The 14,917-nt window shown below is 43.6% G+C and overlaps 1 protein-coding gene across 2 annotated transcripts in view; it reads left to right on the forward strand.

Moving 5' to 3' along the window:
- Positions 1 to 14,464, forward strand: part of bmp1a (bone morphogenetic protein 1a) — a 30,255-nt gene extending 15,791 nt beyond the window's left edge. Inside the window, exons 6-20 of one of the 2 annotated variants that reach the window (XM_005457445.4) lie at positions 218 to 323; positions 4,912 to 5,036; positions 6,697 to 6,812; positions 6,984 to 7,086; positions 7,347 to 7,463; positions 7,811 to 7,956; positions 8,070 to 8,265; positions 8,511 to 8,636; positions 9,687 to 9,880; positions 9,999 to 10,179; positions 10,297 to 10,422; positions 10,608 to 10,735; positions 11,103 to 11,316; positions 11,619 to 11,869; positions 13,184 to 14,464. In XM_005457445.4, the coding sequence (XP_005457502.1) occupies positions 218 to 323; positions 4,912 to 5,036; positions 6,697 to 6,812; positions 6,984 to 7,086; positions 7,347 to 7,463; positions 7,811 to 7,956; positions 8,070 to 8,265; positions 8,511 to 8,636; positions 9,687 to 9,880; positions 9,999 to 10,179; positions 10,297 to 10,422; positions 10,608 to 10,735; positions 11,103 to 11,316; positions 11,619 to 11,869; positions 13,184 to 13,318 (2,264 nt within the window). In that variant the 3' untranslated portion in view covers positions 13,319 to 14,464. The remainder of the gene's footprint in view (positions 1 to 217; positions 324 to 4,911; positions 5,037 to 6,696; positions 6,813 to 6,983; positions 7,087 to 7,346; positions 7,464 to 7,810; positions 7,957 to 8,069; positions 8,266 to 8,510; positions 8,637 to 9,686; positions 9,881 to 9,998; positions 10,180 to 10,296; positions 10,423 to 10,607; positions 10,736 to 11,102; positions 11,317 to 11,618; positions 11,870 to 13,183) is intronic. The other variant, XM_013276034.3, reaches the window with a different exon arrangement.
- The last annotated feature ends 453 nt before the right edge of the window (positions 14,465 to 14,917 follow it).

A 14,917-nucleotide genomic window follows, 5' to 3' on the forward strand; every position in this document is an offset into this window, starting at 1 on the left:
ACCTCAGGTTTCTCCGAGATCCCTCAGCAATAATGTGTGTAGGTGAAAGACGGAGAGAGAGAGTTAGATAAAATGTTAAGAGTCACACATTTATTCACACACTCTGAGCTAAGAATAAAACACCACAAACTTGCAGAAGTGTTTTCATGAAACTAATCCTGAGAGTCTATATTTACGCCTGACGTAAGGGTTCGGTCTGAATTTTTCTCTTTTACAGGACAGGAATATAACTTTTTGAAGATGGAGCCAGGAGAGGTGGACTCTTTGGGAGAAGTCTATGACTTTGACAGTATCATGCATTACGCCAGGAATACATTCTCCAGGTAGGAGCCAAACCCAAAGTTCAACTCCATAAGCCCCAGACATGAGAACTAGTCTAAGAGCGAGTCAGACTGAACAATTTCTGACTTTGGTCTCATCTCGTTTTCCATTTCCATGTTTCATGACTGCACTGATGTGCAATGCTCCAGGTTTGTGTCTGCGAGCAGCCACTGAGTAATGTGGCACAAATCCCAATTCTTGTAAGGAAGAAATAAATAAAAAACACTTATTTACTTCTTTACCAGCAAGTCCAGTAGAGATCAGTGCAGCTGTACAAGCTCATCATATTAAACTCTATATTAAACGTACACACCAGACCAGCACATGCAACCTGATCTACAGAGAGCTACAGCAGAGACAGCAGTGGCATATTTGTTCTTAACAATAAATTGCTAAAAAATGGCAAAGCCTGCTGCTGCTTTAGTGTCGTTCGTCACTACGTGCAAAAAGAAACCGATTTCTATCCGATATCTTTTGGCATGACATTTTAAAAGAAATAAATTAATAAATCCTCACATTGCATTGAGCCTAAAGTCAACTGGAGAAGTAGTACTATGATTTTTAAGTGATATTTGAACAAGGTTAGGTTACCTGCTGGTGTACTGGGAGTCGTATATCAGGTAAATGGAGGAAGCTGTAACAAGAAATTGGATGTCAGGTTCCATTTCAGACCGTGACTGGGTCTCTTTGGACTGGTCTGTGGTCTTTGTTTATAGGGTTTACCTGTAAATGGTATCATTTACACTTCTCGCTTTAATTTTGGCATTTGCCCGATTAGCAGTATGACAATAGACACATTGTAACTCTAAATAAGAAAAGTGAGATGTGAATTTTTGCAGGCGTAGTAGAAGTGTTTGTCTGGGATGTACTCGCTCTTTCACACTGCCTGTTTTAAATTAAGGCTCCTTTGTTTGGTTCCTGCTGTTTTTTTTCCTGCAGTAGCAGCCCCAATAAAGCAGCTAGCTCAGCAACAGTAGCCCTGCTTCATCACAACAGCATTTATGGACACCACCTTCAAGGTTGTGTGAAGCTTCTCGTAAAGGGTTTCATCCATAAACCACCTCATTATGGTCCTAAGAGTTCTTTGAAAAGATTTTCATGGTGGGACAAATGATGTCACCCAAGGTTACTGCAGAGACCTATATTCTGGAGTGGAACATTTTGGCATCTTCACAGCACTTTGGTGTTATGACTACCTCCAAACTGAATGTCTTTACACACCTAGCAGCATTTTTTTAATCCCTAAATAATCTACATAGGGTAAAAAAATACAAATGTTTTCCTTTTTAATGCTTTACAAACTAAATAGTCAGATGATTCGAAATTTGTGCGTCATAGACTTGGGACAGTAACGTCAGTACAAAGCACTGCAGAGGACCAGCTGAAATTTTGGCATTAAATCTGCCGGAAACTTGTTGCTTAGAAAAACATGTGCTTGTAAAAGAGGAACTGTTTGTATTCTTAGTGATACTTAAATTTGTCATCGGCTGACCTCATTCTTCACTCCCTGTTGTATTCTATGGGAAGGCCTGCCAGATGTTGTGCTGTTGCTTAGCACATCGCTGGGAAGCTACAGTGTTGGATGAAGGATCCATCTAAGGCGGGGGGGAAAAAAAAGGTACATGACTAACACGAGTCAGCCTGGTTTCTTGACCTAGTCATCAGGGGCTGTGGTTAATTTCAAGTATTTTTTTTATACCATCTGGATGACTACAAAGCCAGAATAGAGGAACTAGGAGTATTTGACTCTGATTCAGCTGCTGATTCATTATTGTAATTACAAAAGCAGCACTACACTCATTGCAAGTGGCTTCATGACAACTTGGCCGTGTACGTTAAATTATTTTTGAAACCTGTGACAACCGAGGTTTGCAGGCGTGTGAATATCATGGCCATCTCCTGATGTCATGTGCGGGATATGATACTAGTTTAGTGTATAGAACGGTCCCTCCATCTACCAGACAGCCTTCAGTCAGTCAGTGTGGGTGTAAATTGATCTCTGGGCACCTAAAGTTAAAGCAAAAAAACAAGTAAGCGCAGACTATAATCATTACTACCTCCGCCTGATATAAGAACCAGCTGTTAGCCCTTCCCTCAGCTTTGTACATGCGTATATTTTTATATTTCCCACCACTGGCTCTCCCATGCCCGAGGTTACAGTCTCATAGTAGTGGCCTCTTTCCAGATAGCTGCCATGCTCTCGCAACAAACAGACAGTGGGAAGTAGGGAGTGAATCTTTGTCTAAACAGAGGCTGAGGCTGGATGTAAGCCAGTGTGCAGAAATTCCTGTCTGGCCCCGTGCATCCAAACTGTAGGTCGTTAATGCACTTCACACCGAGTGGAGATGAATTACTGCTGCTTTTCCAGTGTTTGTTAGTGTACAGAAGAAGACTGCAGAACAGAGAGGGGAAGGGGAAGAGAGACATTTGTACTCCTTCTCCATGCAAACAACAAACTTTTGTCTCGGCTTAGCTTCCAGGTTTACAGGAAACAAAGCCCACTGCTTCCATGGAATTGAGGTTTTAAAGAGGGAATGGTTTTTATCTTGAATTGGATTTTAGTCAGGTCAGCACATGTCCATTTAGCTGTGGTCACTCCCAGGTCATCATTTGGACTTAGGCTCTTAATCTTATAAATTTGCAGTATGTCCTACAGCTGGCTGCACAATGGGGTATATTTATGTGAGGTAATCCACCCTGATCTGTTTTCAGTCCAGCTCTGACTCTGTTCCTATACAAACTCCTCTGATCCAAAAAGGCTGCTTAGAAATGAGGAGCGGTGGCTGTCACTGCCGGGGAATGTTTCACAGAGCTGTATTAGCAGACGAGGGGCTCCTGTTGGCTTTTCACAAGTCATTCCAAGCACTTTCTCTTCAGCGCAGATTGGCTGATTTACCTGTGCCAGTGTCATTCTTTGTCGGTCCATTGTTGGCCGGTGTGTTTGCGCTGTGTTTTACAGTAAATCACCGTGGGAAGCCAGGGCCTTTGCCGCGGGTGTTGTTCGGAAGATTTCATGGCCTGTCTTGATGTTTTGCCGTGTCTCCTGGGGACAAACAGGGCTGATCCCTTGCTTTTTGTCTCGGGTGTGTTACCCGACCCACGGCTCTGCCTTCCCCTCCTTTTGCTCGAGAGATTTTTTTTTTTAGGGGGGGGGTGCGTGGAGCAGTGCCAGCTGAAAAATAGAGATCTGCCAGTGTCCCTTTTGTCTTTTCTGACACCGACTGGAGAGGCATTGTTTTGTTTTAATTTTTTTTTTTTTTTCGTCAGCAGCCAGCATACGGGCTCCTGGAAGCTCGCAGACAGGCAGAGCCTAAACTGTTAGCTCAGGCTGCTCTGTTTGCACATGCCTGGCGTTGATAGGCATGTCACCATGGGAACAGCCAGGGAGCCAGACCATTTCTTGCCAATACTTACAGAAAAATGAAGATGATAAACTAGCAAAGTGTCAAGTGAGGCAGCTTTGTAAAAAGGAGTCTTTCTGGACTAACTGTTCTGTCCTGTCTCATTTTTAACAATTGCAGATGTTTTATCTAATTTTATTTATTTTTATAGTTTTCATTTTGGATGTTTATCAAGAATGTGGCTGATGTTCATGTCCCTGCCTCCACAGCTTATGCAATTTATTTTGAACTCCCAGTAACTTTGGAGAAGGGCTTAAGATCTTAGTTTTGGGTCTATCGCTAGTGCAGGTATGTGTGTGTGTGTGTGTGTGCAAAGAATGATATCTGAGCATTAACCTCTGAAACGGACTGTGTGACCTCGACCTTAAAGAAAGACTGAAATTCAACAGCAGTCCCTTATCAAAGAGATGAGTAGATCTGAAAGAACTGCAGAGTAGCACCGGATACAGGGAGATTCAAAGCCCAGACGCACACATGTGGACACTGAACGTTCAGTATGCTGAGTAAAAGTGCAGGAAACATTTTCAGATGGTATCGTAATTTTAATAAACCTCATTAGAGAGTGAGCAAGGGTCAAACAGTAAAGTATGTCAAAGCATATACTGACTGGTTACGCTATCAAAAGTGGGGATATTCATAGATAAGAGGTTTGATGTTCATCTTAATTAGGTCGTTTCTTACAGTACAAGCAGCTGGGTCTTTATCTTAATGAAAGCCCTCTTGTGTCCACATGGGTGTGGGTGAGCAACAGCTAGTTGAAGAGAAAAAAAATTCCGATGGCATCTCGATACAAGCCTTTTACATTTTTCTGATATCCTGAATCTTGTTTTAAATGCTAATCCAGAAAGTAAACATGATAATGAGCACGCCATGCGTGTCTTGTCTGGTAGTTGGATTTGCTCATTTTTTTCTACAAAAGCAACCACATTTCTCTCTGACTTTCTGACTGTCAGCACTCCTTTTTAACTGGGTATGTAGAACTCTTAATTCTTTAGTTAATGTTGACAGTGATTGAACTGCACTGATTGATGGTAAGTTACCTAATCCTGTGAACAAACACGTTTTGTGGCATGTGTGCATGCTGGAGTAGACTGCAGGAGGGTGCACATGCAGTCAGGGTTTTATGCAACATTACCATCAGTCTCTCTCTCTCTCTCTCTCTCTCTCCCTCTCTCTCTCTGAATTACAGAGGCATCTTCCTGGACACCATCCTGCCACGCTACGACGTGAACGGCGTGCGACCACCCATCGGCCAAAGAACCAGACTTAGCAAAGGGGATATTGCACAGGCACGCAAACTCTACAAGTGCTCCAGTAAGGCCAAAATGACAGCTCTTGTCTGCTATGGGGTTTTTCTTGTCTATTTTTGAATGTATGCATAGCACAACCCTGAGAAAGAAGGAAAGAGAAGGAGAGGGAGAGGGAGGTCTGTAACTTCTCCTGGCCTCCGCAGATGCAGCTTACGCTGTGCACATCGGCGATTGATGTGGTGCGGTTCCTTAGCTATAGCGTACCAGACTCTCAAGCAGGGAGGAGTGTAAACACTACCCAGGGACAGGAAGTTAGTCGTTCTGTTTTCCCAGATAGATGCAAAAGAACAGCTGGTCTTGTAAAGACAATAACCAAAATGACTGTACAAGCTGTGATGCAGACACGCGTGTTTACTCCCAACAATGTAAACCACGCGGCTATACACTAAGGAGAGTTATGTAATCCTGGTACTTTTCTGAAGCTCTCTGTGTGTTTATGCTTCCAGAGGAGAGAGAATCTGATGCTGTTGAAGTAAACACAATTTATAGCATTAGCAGATGTACGTTGAAGAGCAGCCTTCTGCTGAATGCATTTGGTGTCAGACAGTTAATTGCAGGTCAAGCCGGGACAGCTGAGCAGTCAGTTTCAATGAGTAAACACAGCGCTTGGTCACCACAGTGGATCATCCAGTGTGGTTTCAGGGCAGAGGTGGAAGTTTTAAATGTATCGGCGTGCATCACTGCAAGTCCTCTGTCTCTTTCATCACGGCAATCGCTGTCTCCTGAGGACGACTGGATGATGTGGCACGCGCTGTGGGGGGATGAGGTAGTGAGTCTCTCCATGTGTTCTTGGAAAAAAACAAAAAATTCTTAAAGAGCCACGGATCTCCCATTCATGCAGCATTCCTAGGAGTGTTTGTCATCCCAAATGTGTGCCTGAGTGTTAGTTAATGGCTCAGGATTGGCAGAGCTCCGCACAAAGCGTTATTACACACAGCTTGACGCTCGGGGCTCGCCGCTTTCTTGCTTTGAACGCAAACAGGCAAGGAGAGTGTTTTCTTAACTCTTACTAAATGAAGCTCAAGGTAAAAAAACAAAAAAACACAAGGGTGATTGTAAATGCTCGAGACGGACAGCTGAAGATGCCAATCTAGCCTTCTATTATTTCTTCGCTGCCTTAATCAAAGGCATCTTTCCCCCAGTTGGCTGGAGCCTCACGCACTCATTCTTCTAGGCTGCATATTGTTTTGGACTCAGTCGTCGCACACTTATTTTTGCCAGTCAGACTAAAGGTTGTTTCTGTTATGTTTTTTTGTTTTTTTCACTGGCAACACGTACATAATGCATCACATCCTCCAGAGGGCCGGGTTATTTATAGTGGGCCAGGTTTATTTTCAGAAGATGCTCAGAGAAAGTGTCTCACACTCTCTTGTTTCCTTTGTGTGATCATCATCTGGAGTAGGTGGGGGAGGGGATGGGTGAGATGAGGGGTTGTGGCTGAATATTATCAGCAGATGTGCCTTTGAACATGAAAGCGCTGCCCTTTACTTCACATTGAGTGTTATAATTCCAGCATCAAGCATCTGTCTCCGCAGCCGCAAGTTTCAGAGGATCTACTTCAGAGCTGTTGTGGGTTTTTTTAGTAGCTTAGGTGATTTCAGACAGAGACCGACTGGCAGAGCATCGGGCCTGATGTGCAGTTGTGCGTTTGTCTCTGTGCACAGGATGTGGAGACAGTCTGCAGGACAGCAGCGGGAATTTCTCCTCTCCTGGATTCCCAAATGGATACTCGGCCTACATGCACTGCATCTGGAGAATATCAGTCACACCGGGGGAAAAGGTACGAGCTTATGGAAAGTGTCAGATTTGATTTGAGCTGCCTTTAAGCAAAGATCACTCGCTCCTTCAAGTTGATGCAGTTTATTGGTTTCATCATATTTATCTGAGATTTAGCAATGTGTGACCTTTGCCCCCTGCTGTCCCAGTAATGGGTTTTTATTTTTTTATTAAGATCATTTTGAACTTCACCTCCATGGATTTGTACAGGAGTCACTTGTGTTGGTATGACCATGTGGAGATCAGAGATGGATACTGGAGGAAGGCACCACTTAAAGGTCAGTTTTAACTGAATTCAGAGAGCAGCTAACGAACAACAAACCTCCAGATGTCTCCTGATCAACTTTTGTGTAAGGGGAAAAAAATTAAAAGACATTCAGTTTCAGAAAACCAATGACTGCTGCAAGTGAAAGCTGGGTGCAGTCTTTGGTGGATGCAGTGTGTGAAGTTCTTTAGAGCTCTGGAGACAGATTTCTGTCGGTACTGCAGGTGTTGTGAGGTTCAAATGTTTGATTTTATGTTCTCACCTGTGACCCAGGTCGTTTCTGTGGCGATAAGCTGCCCGAGCCGATCATCTCCACTGACAGCCGCCTGTGGATTGAGTTCCGCAGCAGCAGTAACTGGGTGGGAAAAGGTTTCTCTGCTGTTTATGAAGGTGAGCACTCATTTTCTTCCATGCATGCTGAACGCATGGTCGGATCACACATCCAACAATATGTGTAGAAGCTGTAGCAAAAAAAAAAAAACCCTTTTTGGCTCTCCTACTGCTGATGTGTCAGGCATTTTATGCTGCATTAATCAGATTTTGGCCAGGTTTCACATTCAGCTCTATTGTTTGCAGACCGTGCAAAGGGATGATGTATGTGTGTGAGTGTGAAGGCATTCAGTTAATCCCCAATGCATAAATCAGTGAATCAGCAGTGAGCACATTATTTTTCCAAAGGAAAATACTGATGATATAGCAATGAAATAGCTCAGTGTTGTTTTTACTGTCACATGCAGCCATCTGTGGCGGAGAGGTGAAGAAGGACAATGGCCAGATCCAGTCTCCCAACTACCCCGATGACTACAGGCCAAACAAAGTGTGCGTGTGGAAGATTTCTGTCGCTCAGGGCTTCCACGTAGGCCTTACCTTCCAGTCTTTTGAGGTAAGATAACGATGCATTTTTTATGTTTTTAACAGAATAGTGTTCATGCTTTCTTCTGGATTTCATGACTAATTTTTTCCCTTTTTGACACCAAATCTTCTGCTTTTCTTTAGATTGAGAGACACGACAGCTGTGCATATGACTATCTAGAAGTGCGTGATGGGATTTCTGAAAACAGCCCTCTGCTGGGCCGCTTCTGCGGCTATGACAAGCCAGACGACATAAAAACGAGCTCAAACCATCTGTGGATGAAATTTGTTTCAGATGGCTCTGTCAACAAGGCCGGCTTTGCTGCAAACTTCTTCAAAGGTGAACTTTTAAGTGCTGACAACTTCTAGGAGAGAATGTCAACATCTGAATTAAAGCATGTTCCAGCATTCGCTCTGTAGGTCATGACCTTTTTTAATTTTATTTCATATATCCTTGTTCTTCCTGCACCTTTGCGTTCTGTGCGACCCTCTTTGCCTGGCTCTGCTGTTGTTTTGGAGGGTTTTCTCTTGTAAGCCACTGAGCCAGGGGGGCCAGCTAAAAGGGCCATATCTTTGTGTGTTCAGAGATGGATGAGTGCTCCAAGCCGGACAACGGTCGCTGTGAGCAACGCTGTGTCAACACACTAGGCAGCTACAAGTGTGCCTGTGACCCAGGCTATGAGCTGGCTGCTGACAAGCGCAGCTGTGAGGGTAAGTACAGGGAGAAAAGTCACCAGCCCTGCTCACCATGTCATTTACATGCTAAAGCACTTTACACAGTTAGCCACCCAAATACAATAAGTACAGTCAGTCCTACTCCTAACAGCCAGCATTAATAGTGGTGCTGGCCAGGCACGGCCTTTTCTGATTTGTGTTACAACAATGAAAGCTTTATTTTACCTCAAATTATATGTTGTTGTTGTTTAAGACCCAACTGCTAGCACACACAGCTGCACAACATTACCATTTAGTCCCTTTCTGCCTCCACAGGAAGTCAGCCAGCTACCCATCTCTTTGCTGTGTGTACAAATATTTCGCTGATGTTGAGTTAATAGGGCCTGAAATTAAAGACAGACACATTAAAATGAATTAAAAAATGCATATAACTGAATGTAGTTCTCTTATTAATGTGTTAATATTAAAATAATTCATATTAGTAAGGATATACATTCACGTGGTGTATGTGCAATATTTCCACATGAAGCTTGCAAAGAGGTTTTTGGGGTTTTTTTAACACTAACCCCCTGTTATGTTTTAGAAATATTGAAATATTCAATTTCTTGCTTCAGTAAACTTCAGGGTTCAGGCTTTACATGGTTAAGATCATTTTTATATTTTAAACCTGCATAAAAATTGAGTTAAAATGAACCCTGAAACCTGTGTTTTTATAGATATCTGTTAGATATTGGGCACTATTATTATTTCTGGATTTCAACACAGTCCATGTGTCAGCATAGCTTTTTGTTTTACTTGGTAATGACTGACTGAATTAACTAAGAATAGCCAAGTGATCTAATGTGTATCACCAGCTGCTGCTGTTGTGTTGTATACTGCGTTGCTACTACAAAGCTTTGGCAGAAAGGTCAGGCAGTAATCACATTTTTCCGAGGGTTGTTATGTTCAAAGGAAATTTCAGATGGCAGCGTAACATTTGGAACCAATCCTTGAGAAATATACAGTGATATCATGTATTTATTTATTTTTGTGTGCGGACACCTGCACGCGTATCAAGCTGCTTATTTTTCTGTCTTTTGCGTCCAGCTGCTTGTGGAGGTTTCATCACCAAGCTGAACGGTTCGATAACCAGTCCAGGCTGGCCCCGAGAGTACCCCCCAAACAAGAACTGCATCTGGCAGCTGGTTGCCCCCACGCAGTACCGTATCACTCTGCTCTTTGACGTCTTCGAGACTGAGGGCAATGATGTGAGATTTGGGGTTATGTTAAATGAACAATGGGTGGGTTTGTTCTATACTTTTGCTCCTTGTCACTGCGACGCATCTCTCCTTAATCATAGCAAATGAAGCATTTCTGTCCTCCTTGAGTTTCGAATAACAAATAACACGTCCTGTGCAGGTTTGTAAGTACGACTACGTGGAGGTACGCAGCGGGCTGTCGGCCGACTCGAAGCTACACGGGAAGTTCTGTGGGGCAGAGAAACCAGAAGCCATCACTTCGCAGTACAACAACATGCGCATCGAGTTCAAATCCGACAACACGGTGTCCAAAAAGGGATTTAAAGCGCAGTTCTTCTCAGGTTAGTCTTCTGGCAGGGTTCTGCACGGTCTCTGCTTTCACTCACTCAGATCTGCTACCCGTCAAGTCTTCAAATCGAGCAGTCGTCAGCGTTGTTGTGTCCTCTGTGGTCCTGCAGATAAGGACGAGTGCTCCAAGGAGAACGGTGGCTGTCAGCATGAGTGCGTCAACACCTTTGGGAGCTACAGCTGTCAGTGTAGGAGTGGTTTTGTGCTGCATGAGAACAGACACGACTGCAAAGAAGGTATTGCACATAACATTTTTTGTCTTTTGTCTTTTTGAATAGATCTATCTACTCGTCTTCTTCTTAGATTTTGGTGAGAGCAAAAACAGTCTGAGTGCAGTGCTTGAGCCTATTGTAGATTAGCCTGACGCAGAGCTGCGTGTTGACATTTTATCTCTTTCTTTCTTTCTTTTTTTTCCTTGCAGCTGGTTGTGATCACACTGTGAATAGTGTGAGCGGCATTATTACCAGCCCCAACTGGCCAGATAAATACCCCAGCAAAAAGGCATGCACCTGGGCGCTCACCACCACTCCAGGTCACCGCATCAAAATCGTACGTGCCACAACCTTCTGCTTGTCAGTCATTTATTCATTTGTTAGCAGCTTTATCTGCGTAATTGAATTGCTAAATCCGCTGAGGACATCTGTGTTTACTGTGCTCATGTCAGAAACTGTTATGGCCTTCCTAATGATGATGTGTGGCTCCCCCTTCTGTTATTATTTTTGCATTTTTGCCCACTGTGCCACAGATATAGAGTCGGTTATTTGCTGAAGCAATGTCGTGCGTTGATCTTCCGTGTGCCGAGTTAATTAAGTTCTTATCTTCTAGAAATATTACCTTTACTATCTCGCTAAAAGACAAAGGGCTTTAATGTCTAATCCTTATCATTCGAGTTGATCTTCGTCTTCATTTCTAACAGGCCTTCAATGAGATCGACATGGAGGCCCACCTGGAGTGTGCCTATGACCACATTGACATTTACGACGGGCGCGATGGAAAAGCGCAGAAACTGGGTCGTTTCTGTGGGACTAAGAAGCCTCCGCCCATCACATCCAGCGGCAACAAGTTGTTCATTCGCTTCTTCTCTGATAATTCTGTGCAGAAAAAAGGCTTTGAGGCTTCCCATACTGCGGGTGAGAGTTATATTACAGCGTTCAGGTTTTTTCTGCTAAAAAAAACAGTGTACAGTTTCACATCGGTTTTTGTTATTTTTAACTCAATTAGTCATATCAAACCTCATGAAGGGCTCTAGATGTTCTTCCAGGATTTTTAGGTCACAGTTCACCACCCTGTCTCAAAATGTGATGATTCAGACCATGTTTGAGAATCCTTTTGTAACAGGATGACTGTAGACACAGAAGCACAGCTGGTCCTGATTCCCATCAGCCCACTTCTTTCTGTCTGCAAAAATGCTTAACTCAACTTTTCTGTTCAGAGTGTGGAGGTCAACTAAAGGCGGAAGTCAAAACCAAGGACCTGTTTTCCCATGCCCAGTTTGGAGACAATAACTACCCCGGAGCCTCTGACTGCGAGTGGGTGATTTCGGCGGAGAAAGGCTACGGCGTGGAGCTCATCTTCCAGACTTTTGAGATCGAAGAAGAGGCGGACTGTGGCTATGATTACATGGAGCTCTTCGATGGCCCTGACACAAAGTCTCCACGGCTGGGACGTTACTGTGGCTCAGGGGTAAGAACTTTATCCAATAATTCTCTGAGATTCTTTTCTTGGGTAACTCCTGCTGCAGAGAAGCACCGCGACTGGCCGGATGTAATTATCAGGGAGTTGTTGGAATTATTAATCCTGTCAAAACTGATCCCGTCGTCTGTAATGGGGTGACTTTTCTGACCCGGCCTGGGGATTTTGATTCTGGCTTTAAGCCGGCGGGCTCCTCCTGAGTTTGGGAGTGCTGCTGTGGAGGTGGCTGCAGGTCAACATAGCCGGTCACTCCCTGGGTGTCGCTGGACTCTCTGGCACTTAGTTCCAGCGGTGAAATAATCAGCCGATAGAGAGGCTGCAGCTGGTCTATGAAACAATGAGTCCTGTGGGGAATAGTAACTCGAGTTTCATCAGGTTAGAGAACAGCTTGATTTCATTTACAAGATTTTCTAATAAGCTTTGGCCTCTTATTCACGCCCATTCTTATGAGTCATTCGCTGTAGGGGACGTAACACCCCGAGTTCCTCGGGGAGCAGCTCCTCAATCAAGTTTCCTTTTATAAAACAGGTTGAAATAAACTGACACAGTTCAGTCCAAAGTAGAGTAAAAACTCATTACGGTGTGGGGGAGGTTTACTTTTAGCCCCGAGGCTTTTCTCAGTTAAACAGACTGTTTCTGGGTCTACAATAAAATAGAATGGGCCGCTTTCTTCTTGTTTTAAATCCCTTTCCCAATAAACCAAGACTTACAGGCCGTTGTATTGTGGCGCATTTTCACCGTTATGAATGGCGGCTTTAATCGGCAGTCCGGTGTGTTTACAGTTGGTTGGTCGGGCTTTGACTGCTCTGACGCTGCAGCGCTTGTCTTTGTGACAGCCACGGGGCAGCTGATTCGGCACCTTAACAAACTAATGATTGCTCAAATTGATTTTTTTTTAAATCAATATTCACATGATAATGGTATTCTGACAAACAGTTAGGTCAGATGTTTCATATTTTTGTGCTCACGTAATGCAATTACCTCCTCTTTTTGAAGCATGTGTGTAGCAACATATTATATGGCTCTATTCAGGGAAGAAATGAGCTTTCTGCAGCGGTGCACTTCAATATGAAGCTCAAGCAAAAAACAAATAAAAGAAAAAAAAAAACAGGAGAAGGCTGCAGAAGGCTAGTCTTGGACCCAGACCCTCACACGGCCCCTGGCTTTTACAGCAGTAGCAGTCAAGAAGCTCTCTGTCAGAGTCACTGATTGGACTTCAGCATGTGTGAAGTCCTTTTAGTTTGAATTGAAGTTCAGGGAAGCAGAAAGCCACAAACGAATCTGTTGTTTTGTCCCTCCTGACAGCCTCCAGAGGAGATCTACTCGGCCGGTGACTCCATTGTGATCAAGTTCCACTCCGACGACACAATCAACAAAAAAGGATTTCACGTCCGCTACACCAGCACCAAGTTCCAGGACACACTGCACTCACGCAAGTGACCAGCGGAGGCCAGAAGGGGCCGTGCAGGGCAAAGGGGCAAACGGAGGGGCCCCCAAGGGAGGCGCCAGCCAGACGCTCGGATCCCTTCGGCCAACAAAATGAATCAGACACGACAGAACAGCCGCAAGACCACCAACCGCACCTCAGCTCCTAGGGGCTCTAGCTCCCCCCACAGACTGTGAGGAGTAAAAGCCATTCTGCAGTACACCTTTTTTTTACCTTTCTATGGTTAGGATTGGGGTGGGAGGGTGGATGTCTGCTTTAGGTGGACAGTAGGGGAAAATGTATTGACCCAATACCCCCAGATATGTTTTTTGTTTGTTTGTTTTTTTTTTAATTGTTTTTCTTCTTCTTTTAAAAAAAAAAAACATGCCGAGAAAGGCACAAAGGAAAACAGTGGATTCTCAGGACCTGTAGGAAGGCGGGCATCAGCTGGACAGATCCCTGCTTTTGTCAGGCCAGCCTGCCACATGCAAGGGGAGGAGAAGAAGAGGAGGAGGCATATGGGGAACATCTCCTGCACTCCTCAGTAAAGGCTCTCTTCTCCTCACTCTCCTCTCATCCCTTTGATTCAAGGATTCCTATCCATAAGAGGATTAAAAGGACTTGACTTGAGATATCGATACTGTATGTCAGTCAAGTGCATGTAATTCCAAGGCAAGGAGGAAAACGGTACCGTGACAACACCAGCATTTGTAATTGGCTTTGTCCTGACAACCAGCGGCAAGATTCTCGTTGTTACCATTAACAAGCAAATGTAGGAATCTGTTATCTTATCAAAGGACTAATAAATGAAATGTGGTCCATATCTTCTGGTTGGTAATTGCTTGCCTGATGATTGGCTATTACTGTACCTCCGTGTATAAAGTAATGTTTGATCTTTCAAAGGGAACGTGTGCTTTTCTCAGCTCGAACCAGTTAGCACTTTACAGTGAATTGTTCCAAAATCATGAGCTTATGGAATTTTGTGAAATGCAATGCCAGTTCACTTGTTTTTAAATGCATTTTATCTCTTATTCTGTTATTATATATATATATATATATATATTTTTTTTTTTTTTTTGTAATTGCTCCATTTAGTTCCTCAGGCATACTTGAACATTGTGTGTGCCCTGTAACATGGGGTAATAAAGATATGACTTATGTTTCAGTGTTGATTTACACGTCTGATGTAAAATAATTTCTCTCCAGAGAAAATGCCTTTTTCTTGGTACAATGAAGTATTTCTCAAGAACCAAATGAGCCTGGGTATTTATTGTCATAGTGATTACATATATAATGTAATGGGGGGAGGTATTTCTGAAGTTAGCCCAAAATTGCCTTCCAATGTATAGCCAATGGTCAGTGTTGAATATACTTTGTTGCTCACTCATTCCTTCTCTTTATTTATTATTCAGCACCATGTTGCATGAGCTTTCTGCGGTCTGACACACTTGTTTGATGACTGACCTTTTATTCATACTGCTAATTGAGCTCAGCTCTGTAAGCCTGTTTTTTTTTTTTTTTAGGCCACTGTAGTTAAATTGTGTTCTGGCAGAGATTACCCAGGACGTGCAAGGAGGAGTAACAGACCAGACGACTTGAATGGTCCCTGTTTG

The sequence above is a fragment of the Oreochromis niloticus genome, linkage group LG12, assembly GCF_001858045.2.
Source record: "Oreochromis niloticus isolate F11D_XX linkage group LG12, O_niloticus_UMD_NMBU, whole genome shotgun sequence".
Lineage (NCBI taxonomy): Eukaryota > Metazoa > Chordata > Actinopteri > Cichliformes > Cichlidae > Oreochromis > Oreochromis niloticus.